Source organism: Lottia gigantea (genome assembly GCF_000327385.1).
Source record: "Lottia gigantea unplaced genomic scaffold LOTGIsca_14, whole genome shotgun sequence".
Taxonomy (NCBI): domain Eukaryota; kingdom Metazoa; phylum Mollusca; class Gastropoda; family Lottiidae; genus Lottia; species Lottia gigantea.
The window spans coordinates 2,783,958-2,807,925 of record NW_008707617.1 but is presented as its reverse complement, the minus strand read 5'-3'; the positions used below and the strand labels follow the sequence as shown (position 1 = coordinate 2,807,925).

Genomic DNA, 23,968 nt, shown 5'->3' with positions numbered 1-23,968 from the left:
GGCCCGGCCCGACAAGCCCCTTTTTATGGACATAATAACTCCATTATGATATGCATTTTAGGCTTATTTGCTCAGCATTAAACTTAAATAGGTTTAATAATTTGTAATTGTTAAAAGAGTTCAATCATCATAATTATTCGTCACTTAAACTTTTATCTCTTTAACCCTCTGTTTGAACTTTACTCAATGTGCATAGGCCCTAGGCCTATCGATCCACATGCTTTCAGTGGTACTCCTATTCTCACATTTTCAAATCCAAGAAGATTATGTTTCGTTACCTCACTCCCCAAATCCAAAACCAATATTATTTAAAATTACCGCATTTTTGTTTCAATTCCCCTATATATGGATATAATTTGCACCATTTATTAGAAAATCGTGTGCAAAATTAATGACTAATATGGTGCCGTGTGCAATAGTGGCCACCGCCTTTAGTCCACATCACACAATTGTTCACCAAGTTTGTCGGTGTAAAAGTTAAGTCGAATTTGTCAGTGAATTATATTTATATTATTTGAAAATTGAATCTTCAATATGCCTAAATGTCCTAAATGCGATAAAGAGGTGTACTTTGGTGAGTATAATTTTTGTATCTAACAGGTGTCCTGTAGCCCAGCCTTTATATATAGGTCTATCACTATATTTCTTGTACTGCTTACAGTTTATAAAACGCTATATGGATATATAAATTCTAGATGTTTCATTCAAACTGTTGAACGCAGTTTATGATTGTCAAATGACTATTCCAACAATTGGTCTATAATATCGACCGAATCATTATATCGATCATTTATGGAACATGATATTATTTAAATTAGGTATTATGATATAATGAGAAATAGAGAGTTCAACGAGTAAGCAATAATTATTGTGCTTGGCGCAATATTTTAAGCGAAACAGGCTATGGTAACTATAATTTAGATGTAGCTAACATAATATAGGCCAACACATGTCTAAAGAAAACAACCAACGGAAAACGGGAGGATCAGTTAAATCGGACACAAGGCCATTACCAGTTTTATTTCAAAGATATTTTGAAATCCTGTCACAATGCTGGTAATTAGTGCTGGCACGATATATGGGTGAATCGATGTATCGCGACGTCGTGTATCGATACTTGGCGATAGGACCTTTATTCAATAAAAAGTTTGTTTTATGATCTAACATTTGTTTTCGCTGCAATTGTTAGAAACTTTTTATAAGGCAGTGGACGCTAACCACTTCTCTCCACTATATTACCAAATATCACAGTTACAAAGTTACGAATTAATATATATAGAACCTAGAAAAGTTTTATCTCATTACCCCATATCGCAATATGTATCGTACCCTTGTATCGCGATACGTATCGTATCGTGGCATGATTGACGATACCCATCACTAGTAATTATTGTAAATACGATATATGAGATTTTGGCGTAGGCTTAACTATATTTCCCGCCATTTATGTGTTTAAGAGTATCATTTGCTGTTTACATACCAACAACAAATAGTTCCGCCTACTCGATAAATTATAACTCGCATTTAAAACTATAAAAAGTTTGTCTAGCCGTTATGTCATAATCAATCTTGTATTTACAAGTTTCTATATAAAAAATGCATTGCTGACATACTTTTTTTCTTAATGTTGATAGCACCAATTAATTAACATGAAATTCAGCGAGTAAAGAAGTTTCTTTTTAATCATTTTGATGATCTAAATAATCATTAGCTAATGCTTGCATAAATTTCATAAAAAAAAATTCTGAAAAGGTAGCCCGTTAACCTTACCAATGTGCTATTCTCGTTTCAAAATTATGTATGAAGCAAAAGAATATGTTGATTATTCAGAGCATAATAACATTTAATACATTAATACATGTATTAATACTATCAATATATAGGCATAGACAGAAATGCGTCAGTATATGGCATGCAGTTTTAATTGTGCAGTATGTGCAATTATTGAAATCAAGTTGAAAGCAGCAATAGAACAGTAGTTATATAGCTTATAGTGGTTTTGAAAACACTGTCATTATGTTTTATCCTGTCTAGAACAGGCTATATCAACAACAAATCTGTTGTCTTAATGTTAATCTTTTCTTTCCATACGAGTGTAAGGATAGGACACAAAGTTAACTTCCTTACAGTAGTCTACTTTTCAATTCACATTGTTAGTTCAATATAATTTAGGTATGTGCAAGAATCTTTTTACAACTTTCCTTTACTAGACTGCTTATTATTCATTGAATAGCGAAGTAAAACACTGTATTGAAACATTTTAGAATAACATTAATATGTAGCCCTTGCTATTACCAGATTTACCAGAATAGTTAATTTATTTACTTGAATAGGAAATTTAATAGATGTTTAGTGAAGCGTAACGAAATAAACATTTGTCACATTTCTATTGACCTATATTTAATTTGTTTTCATTCTAGCGTCATTTAAAAATTGTATTCCATGATCTATGGGAGTGTCCAGCATTATAGAATTTGTCAACTGTTTTTAATGTGAACGCCCTGCATTAAAATGTTTAAATATGCCTACGTATTTTTAGAAATAAACACCAATAAAAATATTCTTGACATCAGTATTCTTATAGTGAAAAGTCAATAAACTTCTGTTTGCCTTCCTACAAATTAAAAAGGCTAAAGCATGACGCCAGTTTGATAGAATTCTTTTAATAACACAATTTCCTGGTCACTGGGCGTGCACAATTTTATGGGTCAGATTATTTGAACTGAGTGTCAACCACTTTTTGCTTTTACCACAAGACATATTCATGGCATTCTAAATACACCACACAATGTTATATCATTTTAGTATTTTATCTTTAAAATGTTTAATTGGCAACTCCTTTAACTATTTTATTTTCTCCTTCGTAGAGTGAGTTTAAGTATAAATGAAGATATTTCGATTTTGCTTCGTACAATGAGTTTAAGTGTAAATTAGTTTAGGTCAGCACTGGTCAGATTAACCCTTTCAATACCTGTGATTGGTTTTCATCTTGTTTTCATTATATCTGTTCGTTAATAGTGAGTTCATTATTTTACTGATTACAGACGCATATAGCCTTAATTTTGCCCTCCCTCCCTGAATTTAAATTCTTTGTTTTTGAATTAGATTAAGTTCTTTTGTGATATTTGTTCATTTTGTTCTTTGGCGGATTAGATTAAGTTCCTTTTGTAATGTTTGTTCATTTTGTTCTTTTGTTAATTATTTAAGAGTTTGTAATTTGTAAAATGTGAGTATATTTTGGCCACAATAATTAAAGTATTCTTTACTTTACTACTGTTTTGTTATTGGGGCTGGGAATTTCCTTTTGGGAAAGAGTATTATATTTATCTCATTTACTTCTTTAGAAACTGTGATCTGATTTAGAGCTCATTTCCACTCTATTATAAAATGCAATAGTGATTTTCTCTTTGGATGTTATAGTGCCTTGTCAAATTTCATTTGGCTTGTAATATATTTACAGCATAACAATGCATGATGTATCTGTTTGAAAACCAATTTAGATATCTCAAAATACCTAATAGGTTCTATGTATTTCTGTGGTAAGAATAGTAAAGAGTGACTGTTTACAAGCGAAACAAGACTTTCTGCCGCATCCATAAATGGACGTTATTCTTTATTAAAAGCAAAGGAATATCATAGTCATTTGTACTTCTAATGATAATATGGATCTCGCAGTCTTATAGCATAATTTCGAAATCTTGACCGAAAATCAACATGTAAAACCTATAAGATTGAGAATAGTGAGAGAGAACGACAATTATTAGTACAAGTATATTGACACAAACTTAAACATAGTTTATTGTTGACCGACATTTTTCATGACTTGAGTCAACACCTTAAATCTCATTGATAACATTTACATGACAATGTGTTTCTAACATCCCCAAATTATACTTTTATCACCGTGCATGTCTGTAGCACACACACTGTTACGAGTTAAGTAGATATTTGTATTTACAATTTGTAGTAGTAAATCTAATAATTTTCAATCACAAACTGTTGCTGTGGTATAAGGAAACACCGCCGAACCGGAAAGTAACACGAAATCGATAACTCATGCTGCCATCTGCCATGCGTGGACGGTATTGTTCGTCATTTTGCTCCAAAAGGGCACAGGATTAAAACAATCCTTTTTCATTTTAACATGCCGGTAGAAATATTATTAAAAAAACTGATACAGGTCACATTTTGTTTCCTAGAGTTGGACGAAGTGCGATCTTCGGATGTCTTATACTTATACAGTTGGCCATATAAGCACGACTTTGACTAAATTTGAATATATGAAATAAATCCTGCCACTTAGATTAACAGTTTGTGTAAATACTGTAAACTATGATAAATATTTGATGGTCACATTAACTTTTATTATAATGTTAACACCCATCGACTTTAGGGGAATTATTTGGAATTATTTTACAAAGTTAATTTCAGACCACATTTAATTTTTATCTTGACAATCGCATTATTTTACTGTTATTATTCATTAAACTAAAAGGATTATTTCAACAAAGCTATCAATTCTCAAAAAGAGTCATACATTTATTTGTTCTTGACAACACATACATTCACAAATCGCAATTTTAATTGATTATCCTTTGTGGTACTTTTCAAGATATTTCTATTTTTGTTTCAGCTGAGAAGGTAACCTCTATTGGAAAAGATTGGCATAGACCATGTTTAAGATGTGAAAAATGTAGCAAAACTTTAACACCGGGATCACATTCAGAGGTAAGTAGGTTATAGTGTTTTAAAAATGTTTAGTGTGAAAGAGCATTTCAAGGAAATTAAATCTGTGAGAAAGCTCTCCTCTCTCAGAATTGGCCAATTACAATTGTTACGCCATGCTGCAGATTCAAAGCATTTTAGAATAATTTCTGTCAATTCTTTGCTATTCTCTTGCTATTAATTATCAAAAAATCAAAGCCCGCTTCAATAGATAAATATAATTATATCTGCTGAAGAGAATCAGGAACAGATGAATGTTAACTATGATACTGTATGTTATTATTTCAGAGAGAAGGTAAACCATATTGTAATAAGCCTTGTTATGCTGTCTTATTTGGACCTGGAGGTAAGACAAGATAACATTGAAATATAACAATGCGGAATTGTGACATTAGAACATAATATACTATGTAATAGAAAACTATTCTGAACATATCATGTTGCTGTTGACATATTCAGATTTTACAATCCGCTTTCTGCATTTGACACCGATGATTAAAAAAAGAAAAAAATACATGAGTCGTTTTGACCGTCTATTACGTTCAAACTTTGACTGTAATCTGATGTAAAAGAAGGTATTACTAACATGCTTTATTTTTTTCTATTTTTTCAGGCTATGGCCATGGTGGAACTGAAAGTCATACCATGAAATAGAATATTATTATTAAATGACGTTTATAATATTTGTTACTCATATTATTGCTTTATTAGATTTTGTTTAATATTTTAAATTCTTTATGTCTTTTTTTCACTTAGAAATGTCTTTCTCTAGTTTTTATTGTATGAACAAAATAATGTAACTATTCGGTGGTTATCATAAGAAGAACCTTTGATCTGAATTATAAGGTATGGTTTGGACTCTATTGGCATTCTGTCTGCAGTTTCTTCTGTCGAAATTACCACAAGAAGCTTGGTCAGAGGCCATTATTATATTGGTTGCATTTTGTCTTCTAGCAACATTTGGTCGATAAACCGAACTGCAAGGGACCCATATCATTCCTATTCTGATGTTATCATTGCACGGGTATGAACTTTTATCAAGTTCAGTGTATTGTTAAAATAATTTAAATTGTGTTACATGTGTAATTGTTAACTGCTGATAAATTTTTCTTCTAATAATAATGTTTTATTTGACACTAAAAGCTAGATTAATAGGAACTAACTCTTGATTAACCCCAATAGTAGTCAACAAACATTTAAAAGAAGGTGTCTTATCTAAGTTGCTACAAAATACCCTTTTTCGTTTTATACCGTTATTTCATGTGTATATCACACCTTACTTATCTCATCTTATCATGAGTAACTATTAGGTTCCGAGGATGAACCCTATTGAAAACAGACGAATCGAAAAATATTTAGTATGAGTAATTGTCCTCGTTCTTGAAAAAGGCTGAATATTCGATACAGGTGATGGTTATTGTACTGCCAAATATTTGTATTTAAAATCAAAGCTGCCAGTGGGCGTATATTACCTTGCCTGACAAGCTATCGTAGACACGTGTCTCCCATGTGTAAATATCGAACGAATGCGACTTGATTATCTCAAAAGGCCAGTTGAACCAATTCTTACCATTTGGCACAGATGTATTAATAAAGTTATTTCACTTTCTGGGTTTGCAGTGCTTGTGCGCCAACCTTATACGCGCCTCTAACCAACAAAAACACTTTGTGCAATGAAAAATGCAACGGTTCTTACACACAATAGATCATTTTCATTCAAATATTGGTTTATAGAAAATACATTGATAAATTATATCTAAGGTTCTTCAGATAACTTATGAGCATCAAACACGTACAGTGGGTCTGGGATTCGGGTGCTAAAGGACACAATTGCAATAGCATAAATTCAAGGAGTAATGAAATGAAATGAAAATCATACTAAATTCAAGTAGAACAGAATTACTAGATTACATGTCACAAGTAGGGTAAGCATCTCCATCTTGTCTTTTATCACTTTGTGAACTCTGTCCAGTACGGCGATTTAGTTGAATTATATGAACGGTGTGTACCGATGACCTTTTGAGAAACTTGTTCTTGAATTCGCGCTGAAAAGTTCTGTTTAGAAAGGCATAAATAATAGGATTGACACAGCAATTACTGTAACCAACCAACTGTAATATGGCTTTAGGAGTACGAAATGTCTCCCCAGTATCCTGGAACTGCTCAATTAGCTGTACGGTAAAAAATGGTAACCAAAGAACCGTGAAAGCCAAAACTAGCAGCATCAACATCTGGATGATTTTTTTTTTCTGTTGCATGTTCCTGGAATGATTTCTTGGATTTTCTAACATATCACCGATGGGATGTTGAAACCATAATCTCATGCCAATGGCTCCGTACGATAGCATCATCGTGACCACCGGGAGTAGGTACACAAAAACATACACAACAATGGTGATCACTTCCGGTCTATCAAAATGTTCGCGACATAATTGAGCTATTCCTATTGGTGTATGGGTGGAATAGTTAAGTTCTATAACCATATCAACTCTCTCCCCAAACAACTGTGGACATACAATCAGCAGTGATAGGATCCAAAGTGAAGCTATAGCAATACCAGCAACTAATTTGGTATGGACTCGCCGGGAAAGCACCGTCCGACAAATTACCAAATACCTAAAATTATAAATTATCAAGATCACTCTTTACCCCTAAAATGCCATATACTTTCACAATTTTAATATGACACCAGTTTGATAAATAAGAAACTTTCACTAAGTTTCCTAAAAAAAATTAGTTGAAAACCAAGTAATATTTAGCATTATTATTTTTGGAGATTTCGAGAGTTTTCAAATTTCAAGGTCTTTTCAACCTGCCAGAGATGTCATTTAATCTCCACTTTGTTATCATATACCTGCATGTATACCATGTTTTATTATGAGATCTCTTGGCTTTTCACTATTCAGGATCTCGACAGTTCACACTGAGAGTCGAAATTTGAAACTGGCAATCTTTGTTTTCTACCATTTTCCTACAAACCAAGTTTTATGAAAATTGGTTGAAAGGTAAAGGAGGTATATTGTTTCAATATGCAAGATTAGTGCAGGGGCCAATACTTCTTACAAAATAAAATTTTATTGCTAATAATGCTCACAGATTGTAATAAAATTATGTTTATTCCGATGTAGGTCGCGGTTTGATCACGCAAGATTCGTTGTAATAATACGTCTATAGAATCACATTTTACATAAGAATCAGGCAAACAATATAGCTTTGAACACGACAAGTCAAAGTCAATTACTGTTTATCCAAATGTTACTCAAAATCCGTTCACTATATAGCATGTATTAGTATCAATGTCCCTGACAATTTTGACATATTTGAGGGAAGTCATGGGCAAATACTCACCCACAGTTTGTCGAAAACGGTCACGATTGTAACAACCATTATAGCTCAGCAGTGAAATGATCATTCTGCTTCTTTTTATGAATATCAACAAATTAACAAACCTTATCAACGCAGCTGATTTATGATGTCGGGATAAGCAGCTATATTGTCTCTACTGCTGCATTGTATACAAAACAAATTGACTGTCAGGAATTGAATGACAGACGTCAATATTAAATTGGATATATAAAACCTACCTATCAATAGCTATAGTTGTCAATGTCAGGATACTGGCAGTCACTGTTACACCTTGTATATAGTTCGAAAACTTACAGAGAAATTCTCCCATAGTCCATTTGTTGGTGATATAAAAATTCAGTTGAAATGGCATGTTAAGGATGGAGATTAGCAGATCCGCTACGGCTAACGATAATATATACATATCGGTCACTGTTAGTTTCGATCTTGCAAGTCCAATAACAAATATCACTATTGCGTTACCTAGAAAAGCTAAGGTGATAATCGCAATGAAACAAACCATAAACGCTAAACGAATATCTGAAGACAATGATCGAGGAAGTACGTCAGTATCAGATAACTGAAAAGGTATTTTTTCAAATGTTTTATTAACTAATGTCTGGTTTTCAGTTCCAAAAGGATCCATCTTCTGAACCATCAAAAATTCAAGGATATTACCTGCTCTTCATTGTAATATATATTCAATTGGAATCATAATACGTATATCTTTTTAAAAACGATCGTTTGAAAATATTTCCAAACTAATGTAACAAATCATGCACTAGTATTCCGTTTTAGTAGATCCGAACATAACAGGCAAGGAAAGAAAGCTGAAAGAAAGCTAGAAAATATCTTGTTATAATATCAGGACCAGATGGTTTGTGTTGATTTCCAGATAAAAAAGGAACATTCATATAGATACACTGAAGAGACAAGGATAGGTTTATTTATTAAAGGATTAGTTTCTATATAATTTGATAGTAACAGTGGACAGAACCTTATCACACACATTTGTCACCATAATAACTTTTCCACCGAATAGAATAATATCACTTCCGATATCTCCGATCGAAAGATAATGTGTCTTAATATCAGCTCTGACGTAAACATATGAAATGACTAGATTTCCGAACAAGAGATCATCTATTACTGTCGACAATTGTTTCTGATAACAAATTGCCACCAGCATTCAATGAAGCCTATTTCGACATTGTTTGCTTAATACGAAAGTCGGGTTGGGACATTCGACTTCCCACTTCCACTTTTTTTTCACTTCCGACAAAGTCTTTTTGCTTCCGAGTTCCGACTTCAAGTTATTTTTGCTTCCGAATTCTGACTTTCAATTCTCTCTTCAATGGGAAGCAAATCGTGCTACAGTCAGTGACAATAAAACAATAAGTTAATATGATGATTGTTAATCGTTAATTGAGAATATTTGTGTATTATTCATGCACTTTACAAATGTATAAGGCCTACATAAAATCTTTTTGTCAAAACGAATATTGGAAATATCATGAATATTTGGAATATGATCATGTAAGAAAGAAAGAGAATGCCCCTTTCTCAACACAAAAGCAATAATTAGTCCAAAAATTCGATAAATGAATTTGTCCGACACATGCAAATAATCCATTCATTCCATGCTCTGTACTGTTGTCAGACGGACAAATTTTGTAAATATTGGGCTTAAATCTTGCATTACATTTAATTTAGTTGTGTATTCTTTCATTATTACATTTGACAACGAATAATGCATATTTCTCTAACAATTGTATTGTTTGAAGGGAAGGGAATGTGATATACTTATGTTGTCAGCATGGTATACTTATAACTTTGCAACTTGTAATTTAGTTGGCATGAATAAGCAGAACATAATTATCACTATTTTTCTTGTTTATTAGGTAGCCCTCTCAGCGTGCCTGTCTTTACTTCTCATGTCGGTATAGCATGCCTAAAGTTATGATCACTTTTGTAGTTACTGTACTTATTGCCTGTTTCAGAGCGGCCATCTTGTTTTATATTTCAAAGTCACTTTTGTATTCATTAATTAGGTGCTAAATTTAATTGGGTTAGTAAAATCATTTGTTTTGCAGTATCAAAATATGTATTTGTATATAACAGATCATATCTAGTTAATTTCTTAATTGAGGCATGGGTTCTTGATTTTAGAATATTAGTTCAAAGTGTCAAACTTTCCACATTTCCTGACCAGTCAATAAGTTTTCCAGCATTGATTTAAATATAGGTTGTATCTCATTATTGAGCCAAGCTTGAATATCAATCAGATGACTCATTCTCTGTAAATTAGAAGATTAAGATTTAGTAGCAAGTGTGTATGGATTTTAATGATTGTTAGTGACGACCACAAATCGTCCCGAACCCTTAATTGAAACATTAATGTCAAATGCTTATCTATAAAAACATTGAAAATTATTTTGTTTTATTTCTTTAAACTCTGGTGCGTGCAACACTTATCTAGTAAAATAAATTCCGACGACTGTACTCCTTAATCTTTTATTTCTATGCTACATGACATTGATATTTATATATATATTTTTGGTACTGCTCCCTCCCGAATTATTTTTATTTTTTTACTGTGTTATAGTCACAGTCATGTTACAAATAAATCATTGCATCTTATTCAAAAGTGTCAGTTATCCAGGCCACGTATTCTTGAAACAATCTTAACGCTAGGATGTCCTAGGTTCCTATCTTCTAACATTGATTCTAGGACATCCTAGAACTAAGATCGTTTCGAGAATACGTGGCCTGGTGCCCTGGTTCCTTACTTTGTGAATTCCCTGTGTGCTATTATTGCTCAAAACAATGCTATACGTTGGTAGGCCTACCCCTGTTCTTCTCTAACCTGAAGATCCATGGTTCTATCCCGACACAGATAGTGCCTTCAAATTTTCAACTCTGTTTCCCCTTGTCAGGTTGCAAAGGTCTTCAAGTCGTACAGATACAGGAAAATATACTCGAGACTTTGTGTGCCATAAACTGTGCACTGCAACAAGTTAAAGATACCCCCAAGGGTTAAAAATAAAAAGATAAGGTTACAGACTGCACGACACAGCACCATGAGCCAAATCAGGTGAAGGAAAGCATATATCAATTTATTTGACCATGTCTTTAACTTTCGTCCACCGGAAATGAAACGAAATTGATTATTTTTGGGTAAAATGTTCGATTTCTGTCTGTCGAAAAGTGACATTAGCTGACTTATTGAGCCAAATTAAATAAAATTAATATTTTGATGAAATAATCCGAAGAGGATTAACTACAAGGTTCAATCCAATCAATAATTTCAATATAACGTGATTATTTTTTTAGGTTAATGTCCGATTTTAGTCAAAAAGTCGAAAATTGGGATTGTAACGTGTCAATATTGTTCAGTGTTACACAATTATCATCAGTGTCATTGATAGAATACTCATGCATTGCATTGGTACAGCTCTGTCCACAACATCCACCACATGTAGTTGAACAATTTAATCCATGCGATCTACAGGAACACCGTCTGTCTTAGAGCTACATCGTATTATAGTCAAAAGTTGATAATATAGAGATTTGAAATAGCACAAAATCAATAGACAAAATAAAACGCTGCAAAGCATAGATAAAGAAATATCACAGAAAAAACACAATAAAGTGGTGGTAATAAACAATGATAAAAAGCAATATTACAGTCAATACAACACAATGTGACATTTAAAAAAATGGAAGTTGGGACCCGGAAGCAACAAAAAATTGGAAGTCGGGAGTAAAAAAAGAACTTGGAAGTCGGAATGTCCCAACCCCAAACCAGTTCTATTTATATATATTAAATATTATGCGAATTGAATTTAAATTACATATTCGTTTCAAAATGTAAATTGAAATATTTGTTTATCAATCGATTGTAGATAGTCATTTTCCATAAAGCGTATTATACTTGAAAGTTTATCAATCAATTAAAAACGCTTTCGTTCTCAGTGAGTTTGCAAAATCACAGTTCCATTTTCAATCTGGTTGTTACTAACTTTACGTAACCTTTTAAAGTTGGTTATGCTTTTCGGAAGCTGTAAGAAAACTTCTGTTCGGATATGAGTAAAATAAACGCCAAATTGTGGTGAAATATTTCTTCTACGTTTTCTAAAGATTTCAACTAAATATAACGAGCCATTGTAAAGCCAATCACTGAAACTGCTTAATTAACAATTAGTACTCTCAGTTTTTAATTAACCCTTTTAAAAAGATAGCTTGCAAAGTAATATACACCAACTGGCAGCTCTGTTTTGAAATATAAATACAGTACATGGCAGTACAGTAATAATTACCAGTATGAAATATTCAAACTTCATTTGAACTTTGTGAGGCAATACTTAGATTTTTACTGATTTTAAATAGGGTTCATTCTTGGTTGATTACAAACAACCATACCAAGTTTCGTCGCAAACAGTCAAGAATTTACGACGTTTTTGATAAGGAAAATGTTTTACAAGAAAAGTGTAATGCCCCTTTAACTTGTTTAACTTGGGTGAGGCAGAGATTTATGGGATCAACTCCTTTAAATGCAGGCAGTAAAATCCTTGTTATCAGTTCAAATGTATTACAGCATACTTGATAATTGTTTACTGGAAAGTCATTAATTATTTCCCATACTTTTTTTGTCAATTTATTTTGTTCATTGATTTGATATGGCACCTTTATTGGCTGCTGTGTATACAATAATATCAAGGTTGTACAATTTTTTTCGACCAGCTAGCTGGGTAAGGTATATACCAGCGGCGGACCTATTTCTCTGTGTGCAATATTCACAGAAACAACGAGGTTATGGTTTTAATAGATTTGTAAAGATTCTATACGCACTTGCTATGAAAGAATAATTTAGGTTTAATGATATGAATATTATGCTTGTGTCGGGCCAACTCCGACGAAAATCTACATTTTATCTCTGGTCCTGTCAATCTCTTCATGGATCCGTATGTGACCTGGGCAGTAAATATATCTTAAGCATGATTAATCCTGCTTGTTATAATTAATATAAAACAAAGAATTTTGTATTCCAAATGTAGAATTTAATTTTGCGTCTTTGACTTTTTTAATATTTTCATTTCTACTCATTAGCAAGAGAGGTCTAAATACAATAGAAAGATTATTTCTACCACGCCATATTGAATAGCCGAAACTTCAGATTAACTATGAAATGATATGAAAACATTCTAATTAGTTTCCGTATGAAGTTTCTGGGATTGCCTTATTGTCACATTGTTACCATTTTTTGTTTTCTTCCCACAACATAGGATTAATCGAAATGTCTGATTTAAAACTTGGCATTGTCAATCAGTTTTATTTTAGGAAGACACCTAGAGGTGGTCCGGAAAGTTTATAGGCCTATACTGATTTAAGTAAAATAAACGCCTTATAATTTTAGAGAAATCCTACGTTTTCTAAAGATTTCAACTAAATATATCGAGCCATTATAAAGCCAATCGCCAAAACTAGATCATACCGTTTAATTAACAATTAGTACTTCCAGTTTTTAATGAACCCTTTTAAAGCAAATTCAGTTTGATCAAATATAAGATGCAAGAATATAATTAACATACTTAACAAAAAAGCGGAATGCCCCTTTGCTGATGCTGATACCTATGACGAAAAGGTTGTTAATAGTATGTATAGCTGCTAAGACCATAACTCTTGTTTATGGTACAGCGTATTACTTATTGTGCCTATATATACATATATATATTATAAGTATTTCTTCTGAGGAAAATTTCCAATAATAAGGAAAAGATGTACTTCAACTCAGAAATTTAACATTGAATGCATATATCAAAATATCAAAACAAGTTATATTGGAAAAAGGATAAACAGGGTCTAGTGTACCGGAAGTACAGTTTAAAGAGTCTGACCTTGTATATTTGCCGTAAGTAGGCTAGTCTAGATACGAAAGATGGCTCAGTTTATAAATATAAGTAGTTGAGAACGCATGGCATGGATATAGTGTAGGAAGCCCCCAAATGAACAAATTACATTTAAAAACCCAACAAAAGTTTAAATGTTTTTGCTGCACTGACTATAGCCTAGCCTCAGTTGACTCTTCACTGAGATTTGAAAACATTCAAAACTTCTCCGTTTATGCAGAATTCTGAATTGTTTTTTTATTAATTGGTTTACAACTCTAATTTAATAACAAAACCTTTTAGTTTCATCAGAAAAAACACGAAAATGGAAAATACGAAGCTATGCTAATAAATGAAAACAAAGACATAAATACTTGCAATCGATGGAAAGATTAAAAAAAATCAAAGATCAATGTTAGCATTGCAGTCGAGAATTCCTGTTTAAAGTTGATATGCAAAAGTTGTTTCGTATCTTCATCCCTGATTTCAAATCAGATTTAACTTGATTTTGGTTCTACGACACGTCCAAAATAAAAAGAAGAAGGTGATTGAAAAGATGATTAGATTTACTGTGATATCTTGTTAAACTGTGCAATAAATGAACTGGTTTTGAACGAGATCATAAACAATTGTTTTGATTTAGGCTAATCAGAGTAGAACTCAACCTTCAATTCAACAAAAGATCTTGTTACTCTTTCTATTTGACAAAAAATTCTAAAACGATTGAAGTGGGACTTTCTATTATTTTGCATAGTTTATGTAACAGAGTGTGCGGCGATTGTTTCGTCATTATCTAAATGAATTGATCACTAACATCACCAGTAGGTTAATTATTTTGTTAAACTTGTCTATGATGTCACCAAGGTTTCTAATTTGTAGCCTCACATATTTCAATATTGTCAACATGGCAAATTAGTACAAAATATGGCATTTTCCCCCGATTTAGATGAAACTTGGTATGACGAGCTAATGATCATTTTGAGAACAGTGCTATGCAGCACGTGACATGCAAAACGATGTGTTGACAGCAAGATACTTAAGCAATAAACTTTTCCAGCCAACCATTGTCCTGATAAACGATCATAACCGCCATAGGGTAACATTTTATTGCTTAGGCTATATATACGTTTTCAAGACATTCTAATTTAGATACAAAGACTTTAGTATGAATTTAAGTAGGGCATTTTTATATACGTTTCAACGTTTGGGACTACCGACATGATTATTTATATTGGAGAACGTCTATGTGATACAATGACGTCAACGAATAACGACGTCATTGGTTAAAATTAATACGCCTTATGTTTTGGTGATGAGGCAATGACGTTTATGATGATATAAACGCCACACGAATTTATATTAGTCCAATGGAAAAAATAATAGCAAATGTAAATAAATATTATAGAAGAGACTGTGGCTGTTGACGTCATAGCACAAAATGAATCTAAAAAGACCGCAGAGGTAAATAGCAATAAGTAGGCCTACCCTTATCAATTAGTCATGATTTGATATTCCTACATATTTAAGCTGTACTTTTGACAGACTTTAATTGAATTTCAAATTCCAAGCTATAATACTGTATATTCCTGGTTCCCAGCGTGGGTTTCTTTTCATCCCCTGACTAACTATTGTAGGAGAAGAATTATAAAGTTTCAGGATTTCTGGTGCCCTTCAACACGACGAACCCAAGAGAACCTCGACACTTTAGTCATCAAAATTAAAGTCTTCCTACTGAGCATCTAATTGCTTATTTGATTAGTATATTATCACATGAGTGATTATTATGAATGAAAAATCATAAGATTTACAATGTTTTGATTGTTATGAGGCATTGTCTTTCGAAATGCATTCAGTCTGTAGCTTGTAAATACTCGAGATGGCACCATTCTTAACGATTTGTCGAAATTGGTGAAATTGTTTATTATCACCGAACGATGAACCCTATCACAAGATAACTTGTTCTTTAGCTAGTAAATGTAAAAGGCACAATTATTGATAAATTTAGTTAAATTTACATAAAACTTCATAATAATCCTTGTTTTTTGAAAAGCGTTCTATTTCTAGCTTAAGTTCGTGGAGTTTTTGGACGGAATTATTAATTTTCATGGAGTTTAACGTCCTACTTTTCTGATTCACTTAAAGGAGAGCCGTATATAAAACCCCCCCAAAAAAAACGTTTGAAAGAAGTTTTGAATATAATGAAGTTGTGATGGGTTCGGTTCTGCTAAATGTTTAACATCACCCAAGGATGAACCCTATAGAAAAAAATGGGAAATATCAAATATGAGATATTGCTCTTGTTTTTCGAAATTTAATTTAAACAGAGTTCTCAAATGTTACATTGCCTAAAAAACAATCTTAGACTCGACTGACTCATTCTTTTGAGCTTACTGAATTGTTTATTTCCAGACGTCAGAAAAGATACAGATATTGATAGTGTTTGACTTCAGTATGTAGTCTAGGCTAGTAATGATACAAATATTGATAGTGCCTGATTGTAGTATGTAGTCTAGGTCAGTAATAATACAGATATTGATAACGTATGACTGTAGTATGTAGTAGAGATTAGTAATAATACATATTATATTGATAGTGTTTGACTGTAGTATTAGTCTATATCTGTATCACTACTTACCTCTACTACATACTACAGTCAAACACTATCAAAATCTGTATCATTACTAACCTCTACTACAAACTACAGTCAAACACTGTCAATATCTGTATCATTACTAACCTCTACTACAAACTACAGTGTTAAACACTATCAATATCTGTAACATTACTGATATCTACTACATACTACAGTCAAACACAGTCAATATCTGTATTGGTACTGACCTCGACTGCATACTACAGTCAAACACTATCAATATCTGTATCATTACTGACCTCGACTACATGCTACAGTCAAACAGTATCAATATCTGCATCATTACTAACCTCTATTACAGACCACACACTACAGTCAAACAGCATCAATATCTGTATCATTACTGACCTCGACTACATAGTACAGTCAAACACTATCAATATCTGTATTAGTGCTGAACTCGACTGCATACTACAGTCAAACACTATCAATATCTATATCATTACTGACCTCGACTACATAGTACAGTCAAACACTATCAATATCTGTATCATTACTGACCTCGACTACATAGTACAGTCAAACACTAGCAATATCTGTATCATTACTGACCTCGACTACATAGTACAGTCAAACACTATCAATATCTGTATTAGTGCTGAACTCGACTGCATACTACAGTCAAACACTATCAATATCTGCATTAGTACTGACCTAGACAACATACTACAGTCACACACTATCAATATCTATATCATCACTAACCTCTACTACACACTACATTTAAACACAGCCAATATCTGTATCATCACTGATCTCTACTACATACTACAGTCAAACACTTTCAATATCTGCATTAGTACTGACCTAAACAACATACTACAGTCAAACACTATCAATATCTGCATTAGCACTGACCTAGACAACATACTACAGTCACACACTATCAATATCTGTATCATCACTAACCTCTACTACACACTACAGTTAAACACAGCCAATATCTATATCATCACTGATCTCTACTACATACTACAGTCAAACACTTTCAATATCTGCATTAGTACTGACCTAGACAACATACAACAGTCACACACTATCAATATCTGTATCATCACTAACCTCTACTACACACTACAGTTAAACACAGCCAATATCTGTATCATCACTGATCTCTACTACATACTACAGTCAAACACTTTCAATATCTGCATTAGTACGGACCTAGACAACATACTACAGTCAAACACTATCAATATCTGCATTAGTACTGACCTAGACAACATACTACAGTCAAACACTATCAATATCTGCATTAGTACTGACCTAGACAACATAATACAGTCAAACACTATCAATATCTGTATCGTTACTGACCTCTACTACACTACAGTTAAACACAGCCAATATCTGTAACATCACTGATCTCTACTACATACTACAGTCAAACACTTTCAATATCTGCATTAGTACTGACCTAGACAACATACTACAGTCACACACTATCAATATCTGTATCATCACTAACCTCTACTACACACTACAGTTAAACACAGCCAATATCTGTATCATCACTGATCTCTACTACATACTACAGTCAAACACTTTCAATATCTGCATTAGTACTGACCTAGACAACATACTACAGTCAAACACTATCAATATCTGTAACATTACTGACCTAGGCAACATACTACAAACACTATCAACATCTGTATCATTACTGACCTAGACTACATACTACAGTCAAACATTATCAATATCTGCATCATTACTGACCTAGACAACATACTAAAGTTAAACACTATCAATATCTGTATTTTTTACTGACTTTGACAACATACTAATCAAGCACTATCAATGTATGTATCATTACTGACCTAGACTACATACTACAATCAAAAAGTATTATTATATGTATCATTACTAAAGTCTACTAATATACTACAGTCAAACAGTATCAATATCCTGTATCATTACTGACCTCATACTAGTTTCAAACACGGATAATTCTGGACACACGTGAGTTTGAAGGCTCAAATTTTGACAGTGAGCTGTGAACACTATTAAGCCCAAAACAGACTAGGAATAGTTCTATCGACGAACAAAAACATCGAACAAATATATTTGTTTTCCGTTATCCGCAGACGACAAACATAATTCCGCAGACGACGTACATTTAGCTCAAACAATACGCCAGTGCAACGGAAAATCACATGACCTCAAAATGGCGACGTCCAGAAGAAAATGTAAAATTGCGTTATTGAAAAATATCTCCCTTTATTGGAAGTCTAAAGATTTTAAGTTGATATCGATGTTGGCACAGAATACACTACAGTCACACGAGTTCGGGCGAAAGAAGGTAAATTTACCGGTTGTTTCCAGGGCTTGTGCTATTTCTTGCATCGCAGCGTACTTCTTGTTCCTATCTGAATAGTCGGGCGAAGAAATCATAAACAAACAGGCAGATTACGACCACATATCTACTAAAATCTGCTCCTTCTCCACATTCCAAAATTTTGTGTTGGTGGATTCACTAAACCTCGCCATTTTGAGTGTCATGTGGTCTGGCTTTTATCGCTGATTGGTCTTTCGTCGATGAATGTTCGGCGCTAATGTTCGTCGTTAACGCAGACGGCGAACAAAGAATTGTTCGGGAGGCGAACAATTTTAAAAAATCAAACATGTTTGATTTCACGAACAATTCTCACGAACATTTTTGTTCGTGTTTCTGTAATCCGCAGACGGTGAAAAAAATGATCGAAACAAAATTTTTACGATTGTTCGCTTAAAATGTTCCTCGTCTGCGTTGGGCTTTACTAATTGGCTAAGCTAACAAAAAATCCCGTTACTGAGACTAAAGTATGATTGGTTAAAAAATTGTCCCTTTAACAAAAAATATTTGTCCTGGTTGCAATAAAATTGTTCAATGCTGCATGAATCGAGTTGAAAAGTGGGCCATGTTTCCACTTTCTTGAGAATTTTAAGGAATTTTCGCGGTTTTTACATGATTTAGTTCTTTGTTTCGAAGTTCATGTTAATTCTGGACACTTTAAGGAATATAGAATCGTTTGGAGAAACAACATGTGTTAGTGAAGGCAAGTTTCTGGTCTACAAATTGGAAAAGGAATGAATGAAAGCACTGAGATAAATATAAAATTCTAACTTCATTACCTAGGCCTGCACTTTTATGGGATTTTTATTCTCAAATCACCCTAACACCGATAGGACCCAAAATTACAATTTTTGTGGAAATATACATTACTTACTCAGTGGCGTAGCCAAGATTTCATTGACGGGAGTAAGGGGCACCTTTGCCCCATTTTTGGCTTTTAGAGGGCACTACCCTCTAACCCTCTAAATATGCCACTGTAGTTACTTGAAAAAAAGTAGTAATATTAGAAGACAAATTGCATAAAATGCAGGAATTTATTTTCAAAAATTATTCTCGAACAAAATACCCTTACGATCATTAGGGGAAGAATAGCCCTGAATTGATTTTGAATAGATATACATGTAATAAGCCTGCTTTCCAATTCATTAACAAGATTAAAAGTAAATTTTGACTAATTTGTGATTCAAATCTATTGCCGAAAGAACAAATGAATGTACACTAAATTTCATACAACGCGAAACTTTTTAGATATATAGGTTTGAATTGAGAAGTATTCAGCCTTGAACCGTGAACTCTTCAAAGTCGGCCTTCACATTTATTTGTAAACAAACACGACATTTTTTATTCAAAAAGCGAATTTTTGATGAACATGATGAGTTTTTGAATTCAAAATCGTTATATTGAATATTTAGGTAGTTTTAAGCAATTTTTGCCGAAAATCATGACTAATTTTATTTACCACGCTGTGGTAAACAGCTGTAAGGGTACTTATGGATATTTACCACGCTTACCACGCCAGTGGTAAATAGCCACTGCCGTTTCACGCTATGCGATCTATTTTCAGCCTGTCTCCCTACTGAAGTTGGAAGTAGAACTGTTTTAATATTTCTATATCGCTCTACAATTAATGTATTGCGCACTATGTTAACAGTGAAAGTATTCTGATATTATTATAATACAGTATTATATAACGATTAACTCCTCTTGGTAGACAGTTCAGAGAGCGTATAGGCTACGTTCATTCCCTTGTTGTTGCATAGATAAATATCAAAATATTCCTTCTGACTTCATTCATTTATTTATATTTTTTATTGTTTTTAATTGTAAAATAACATTTTTCCATTGATTTGATTTTGAAAATCATCAAGCATCATTTCATCCAAAAGAGGAGAGTGTAATACAGTTAATTAAACTATAATTATCTTTAACACCGATTCATAGTGGCTAGCTATTTACATTATCATGAAACAATTTTATATAGATGTTAAACTAACAACAACATCTGGTTTGGAGAAGGTTTATGCATCAGAGTAAATTATATAGTATAATGTTTTCTAAGAATGTGGGGTACAAAGAGTAATTTCTGATTTCGAACTGAGATAATATGAACATAAAATATTTGTGACAGTGTATGAGAAATTGATTTGATCACATTATATATTCTGTCTAACGAGATTTTATATTTAATGAATATGTATCAATGTTTTTAAATTACAGTCATATCATAAAACTGAAATGGTTGATGGTTGACACCGAGCCAAAATCTCCCAAAAGGATTTAAGTCACTAAGCTGAGCAAACCTAATAGGTTTTGGACATTACTAGGATGAACTAATCTCTAATTTGTGGATTATCAGGATTAATAATGTCAAATTGTGCTCTTGTGGGGGATAATATTTTATATATTCAATGTGTTATACTTAGACATAATTGGTTGACAGCAAACTCCAAACTATTGTTGATGGATAGGACTTTCTTCGACTTGGCGGAATAACACCGGCGATGATAGAATACTGGCTGGTTTATTTTTGTTTAAATTGAAGAAGACTTGTTTAAAGTTTATGAAAGAAACCTCGAATTAAGTGGGTGACAAATATATCTTTATCAAGATCTCTGAAATGTTAACTGATCTAACAATATATTACCATAGCGTGATTCACATTTCATAAATGCTGCTGTACAGAAAGCAGGAAAATGCTGCTGACAATGGTGAACAATAGAGCTAATTAATGATGAAACAACCTCATTAAAAGACCTAAATTATTTTACAAAGTACTGAATATAAATAAACTTAATGTGTAATGCAAGGTATATGTCAAAAAGAAGTTTGGAATGACTTAGAATCAGCAGTGTAAATTTTAAAATCGATCGATTTTCTTTTATAAAAAGTAATTCAATATTAGAAGGAATCGAAACCTTATGTTTTTTTTATATTTTTCAGACGGCTTTTGAGATTAAATATAAAGAAGTAAAAGAAAGACAACAATGAAAAGGAAATGTATATAATGGGACGGACTTATATTAATAACAGGATTTCTAATAGGAATAAGTAATGATATAGGTTATTACAGATTAATCATTGATGTTAATAAATTTTGTGAACATCCAATCGGATTGGTTAACAAGAAGTGACTGTTCAGTATATAAATACCTGTTACTTGATAATGGGGCATTGCTGTACATTACAAAGCAGGCAACTGTAATTACAGATAGCTCTTTTGTGGTTTACATGGTTTGGGAGGAACGCTATATAGATTTGTTTTGTTTTTGAGAAATATTACTTCAAATATAATCGTAACTTGGAACATTTACTATTTTGGATTCTACGAAGATGAATAACACGACCTGCATTGACAACTGTACCATAGGGATTATTTCCGGCAATACCACCAAACTATCTGGAAGTATAACAACACATTCTATCATCATTGTTTGCATTGAAATGCTGATAATGTTCATCATCTGTGCTGGAAACACCTTAACATTTACTGCTATCTGGAAAACACCAAGACTTCAAACCGTACCTAACCAATATATCATGTCTCTGGCATGCGCCGATTTACTGGTCGGTTTAATTCTACCGTATCAGGTAGCTCTGCATTTTCCAGGAGTCCAGGAAATCTTTGATAAGAATAAGTACCTGTGTTTAGGACGTCACTGTGCCTTCTATGTTTCACTTGGACAAACCATCCAGACAATTACAGCTATTGCTATTGATAGAGCAGTATGTATTGGGTCTCCGTTGAAATATAAAACTACAGCTTCCATGAAGAGAACCAGAATTCTGATATTCATCACCTGGATTACAGCTATATTGTTTGGCACCATTCCACTTCATTCTAATAACTATAAAGTAGAGACAGGCTGCTATTTATTTAAAACTGTACCGTTTTATTTTCACGTATACTTACAGCCTATCGTATTTGTTGCATTCTGTAGTGTAAACGTCATATGCTACTCCTATATTTTCTACATATCGAGACAGCATATCAAAAATCGTAATAAACAGTTGGCTATCGTTGATGCTAAACTACATAACAACAATATGAAATTGGTGAAGATGTTTTTGACTGTATTTGGTGTATTTTTCATCTGTATGACACCAGGTTTTACATCAGTCATACTTGGTCAGATTGTTGGTTTACCCAATGGTATTGTCGATATCTGTTTACTTCCCGCGCTACTCAACTCAGGAATGAACTTCTTCATCTACGCCGTAGCTAACATGACTTTCAGACAAGCGTTCGCCGGGATGATTTGTTGTGGAAGTCGTCGCACTCAAAATTCCTGTTATAGATCATCCAATTTAAAATCCATTTCTACTGTCAAGAAGAAAGTTGAACCACAAGTATCAGTAAAGCCAGAAGAGGATCCCATTGAGTCAGAAAATGTAAAAGATGTTATTTTGACATAATTATTTCAAAGTGTAAAAGCTTTGGTCAACCACCATATGGTTTAATTTATATTCAATTTATTGAGAAAATAATTGCTCACACTGCTTATAGAACCCAATTTCAGTACATTTCAGTCTTCGTACTACAAATTGACTGTACAACACAGTGAGTAAGTAAAACACAGTGACAACTAGTGAATTTATTACATATTAAATATAAAATCGAACAATAATTTTCAACATATAAGTAACTTCACTTCACTCGAACTAAACGTGTAATTGTTGTTATAAGTTTACTTTACTAATTAATATTAATATTTAGTGTATTACATATATATTGTCTGTGTTTTGCTTCTAGATTGTATAGAGGTCATTCATTTAAGTTATGCCCCGAAATTCATTAATTCAGTCAGTCTTGAGTTTTGATAAAAAGATAAAATAAATTGTCTCACCTTTAACTTCTTGATATAAAATTTGTTATACTTATTTGACAGCAACAATGTTTTCCATCTCTTTAAGTATCTGGACTACCAAATCTTGAAGGTTTTCATTAAATTTTATCTTACGTATTCGTATTTCAAGACCCACTGTAATATTCTAAACACAGTTGAATTTTTGAATTACTCGATG

The 23,968-nt window shown here is 32.8% G+C and overlaps 3 protein-coding genes across 3 annotated transcripts; 2 read left to right on the top strand and 1 right to left on the bottom strand.

The window, feature by feature from the left end:
• The first annotated feature begins 425 nt into the window (after positions 1–425).
• LOTGIDRAFT_212864 (hypothetical protein) lies at positions 426–5,844 on the top strand. Its single transcript, XM_009049760.1, has 4 exons — positions 426–574; positions 4,634–4,728; positions 5,014–5,071; positions 5,339–5,844. The coding sequence occupies exons 1-4, from the start codon at positions 535–537 to the stop codon at positions 5,377–5,379; spliced, it is 234 nt and encodes a 77-aa protein (XP_009048008.1). The 5' UTR covers positions 426–534; the 3' UTR covers positions 5,380–5,844.
• A 788-nt stretch (positions 5,845–6,632) lies between these two features.
• Positions 6,633–8,716, bottom strand: LOTGIDRAFT_157550 (hypothetical protein; the record flags this gene model as incomplete). The annotated part of the gene is made up of 2 exons (XM_009049759.1): positions 6,633–7,341; positions 8,310–8,716. The coding sequence occupies 2 exons, from the start codon at positions 8,714–8,716 to the stop codon at positions 6,633–6,635; spliced, it is 1,116 nt and encodes a 371-aa protein (XP_009048007.1).
• Positions 8,717–22,276: 13,560 nt separating this feature from the next.
• Positions 22,277–23,359, top strand: LOTGIDRAFT_157549 (hypothetical protein; the record flags this gene model as incomplete). Its single annotated transcript, XM_009049758.1, has 1 exon — positions 22,277–23,359. The coding sequence occupies one exon, from the start codon at positions 22,277–22,279 to the stop codon at positions 23,357–23,359; it is 1,083 nt and encodes a 360-aa protein (XP_009048006.1).
• Positions 23,360–23,968: the final 609 nt, after the last annotated feature.

Bases quoted from the DNA above. Each gene is read 5' to 3' on its own strand.
- LOTGIDRAFT_212864 (XM_009049760.1), top strand. From the start codon at position 535: ATGCCTAAATGTCCTAAATGCGATAAAGAGGTGTACTTTG. The intron at 4,729-5,013 runs GTAAGTAGGTTA...TTATTATTTCAG, and splicing joins CACCGGGATCACATTCAGAG to AGAGAAGGTAAACCATATTG. The intron at 5,072-5,338 runs GTAAGACAAGAT...CTATTTTTTCAG, and splicing joins TGTCTTATTTGGACCTGGAG to GCTATGGCCATGGTGGAACT.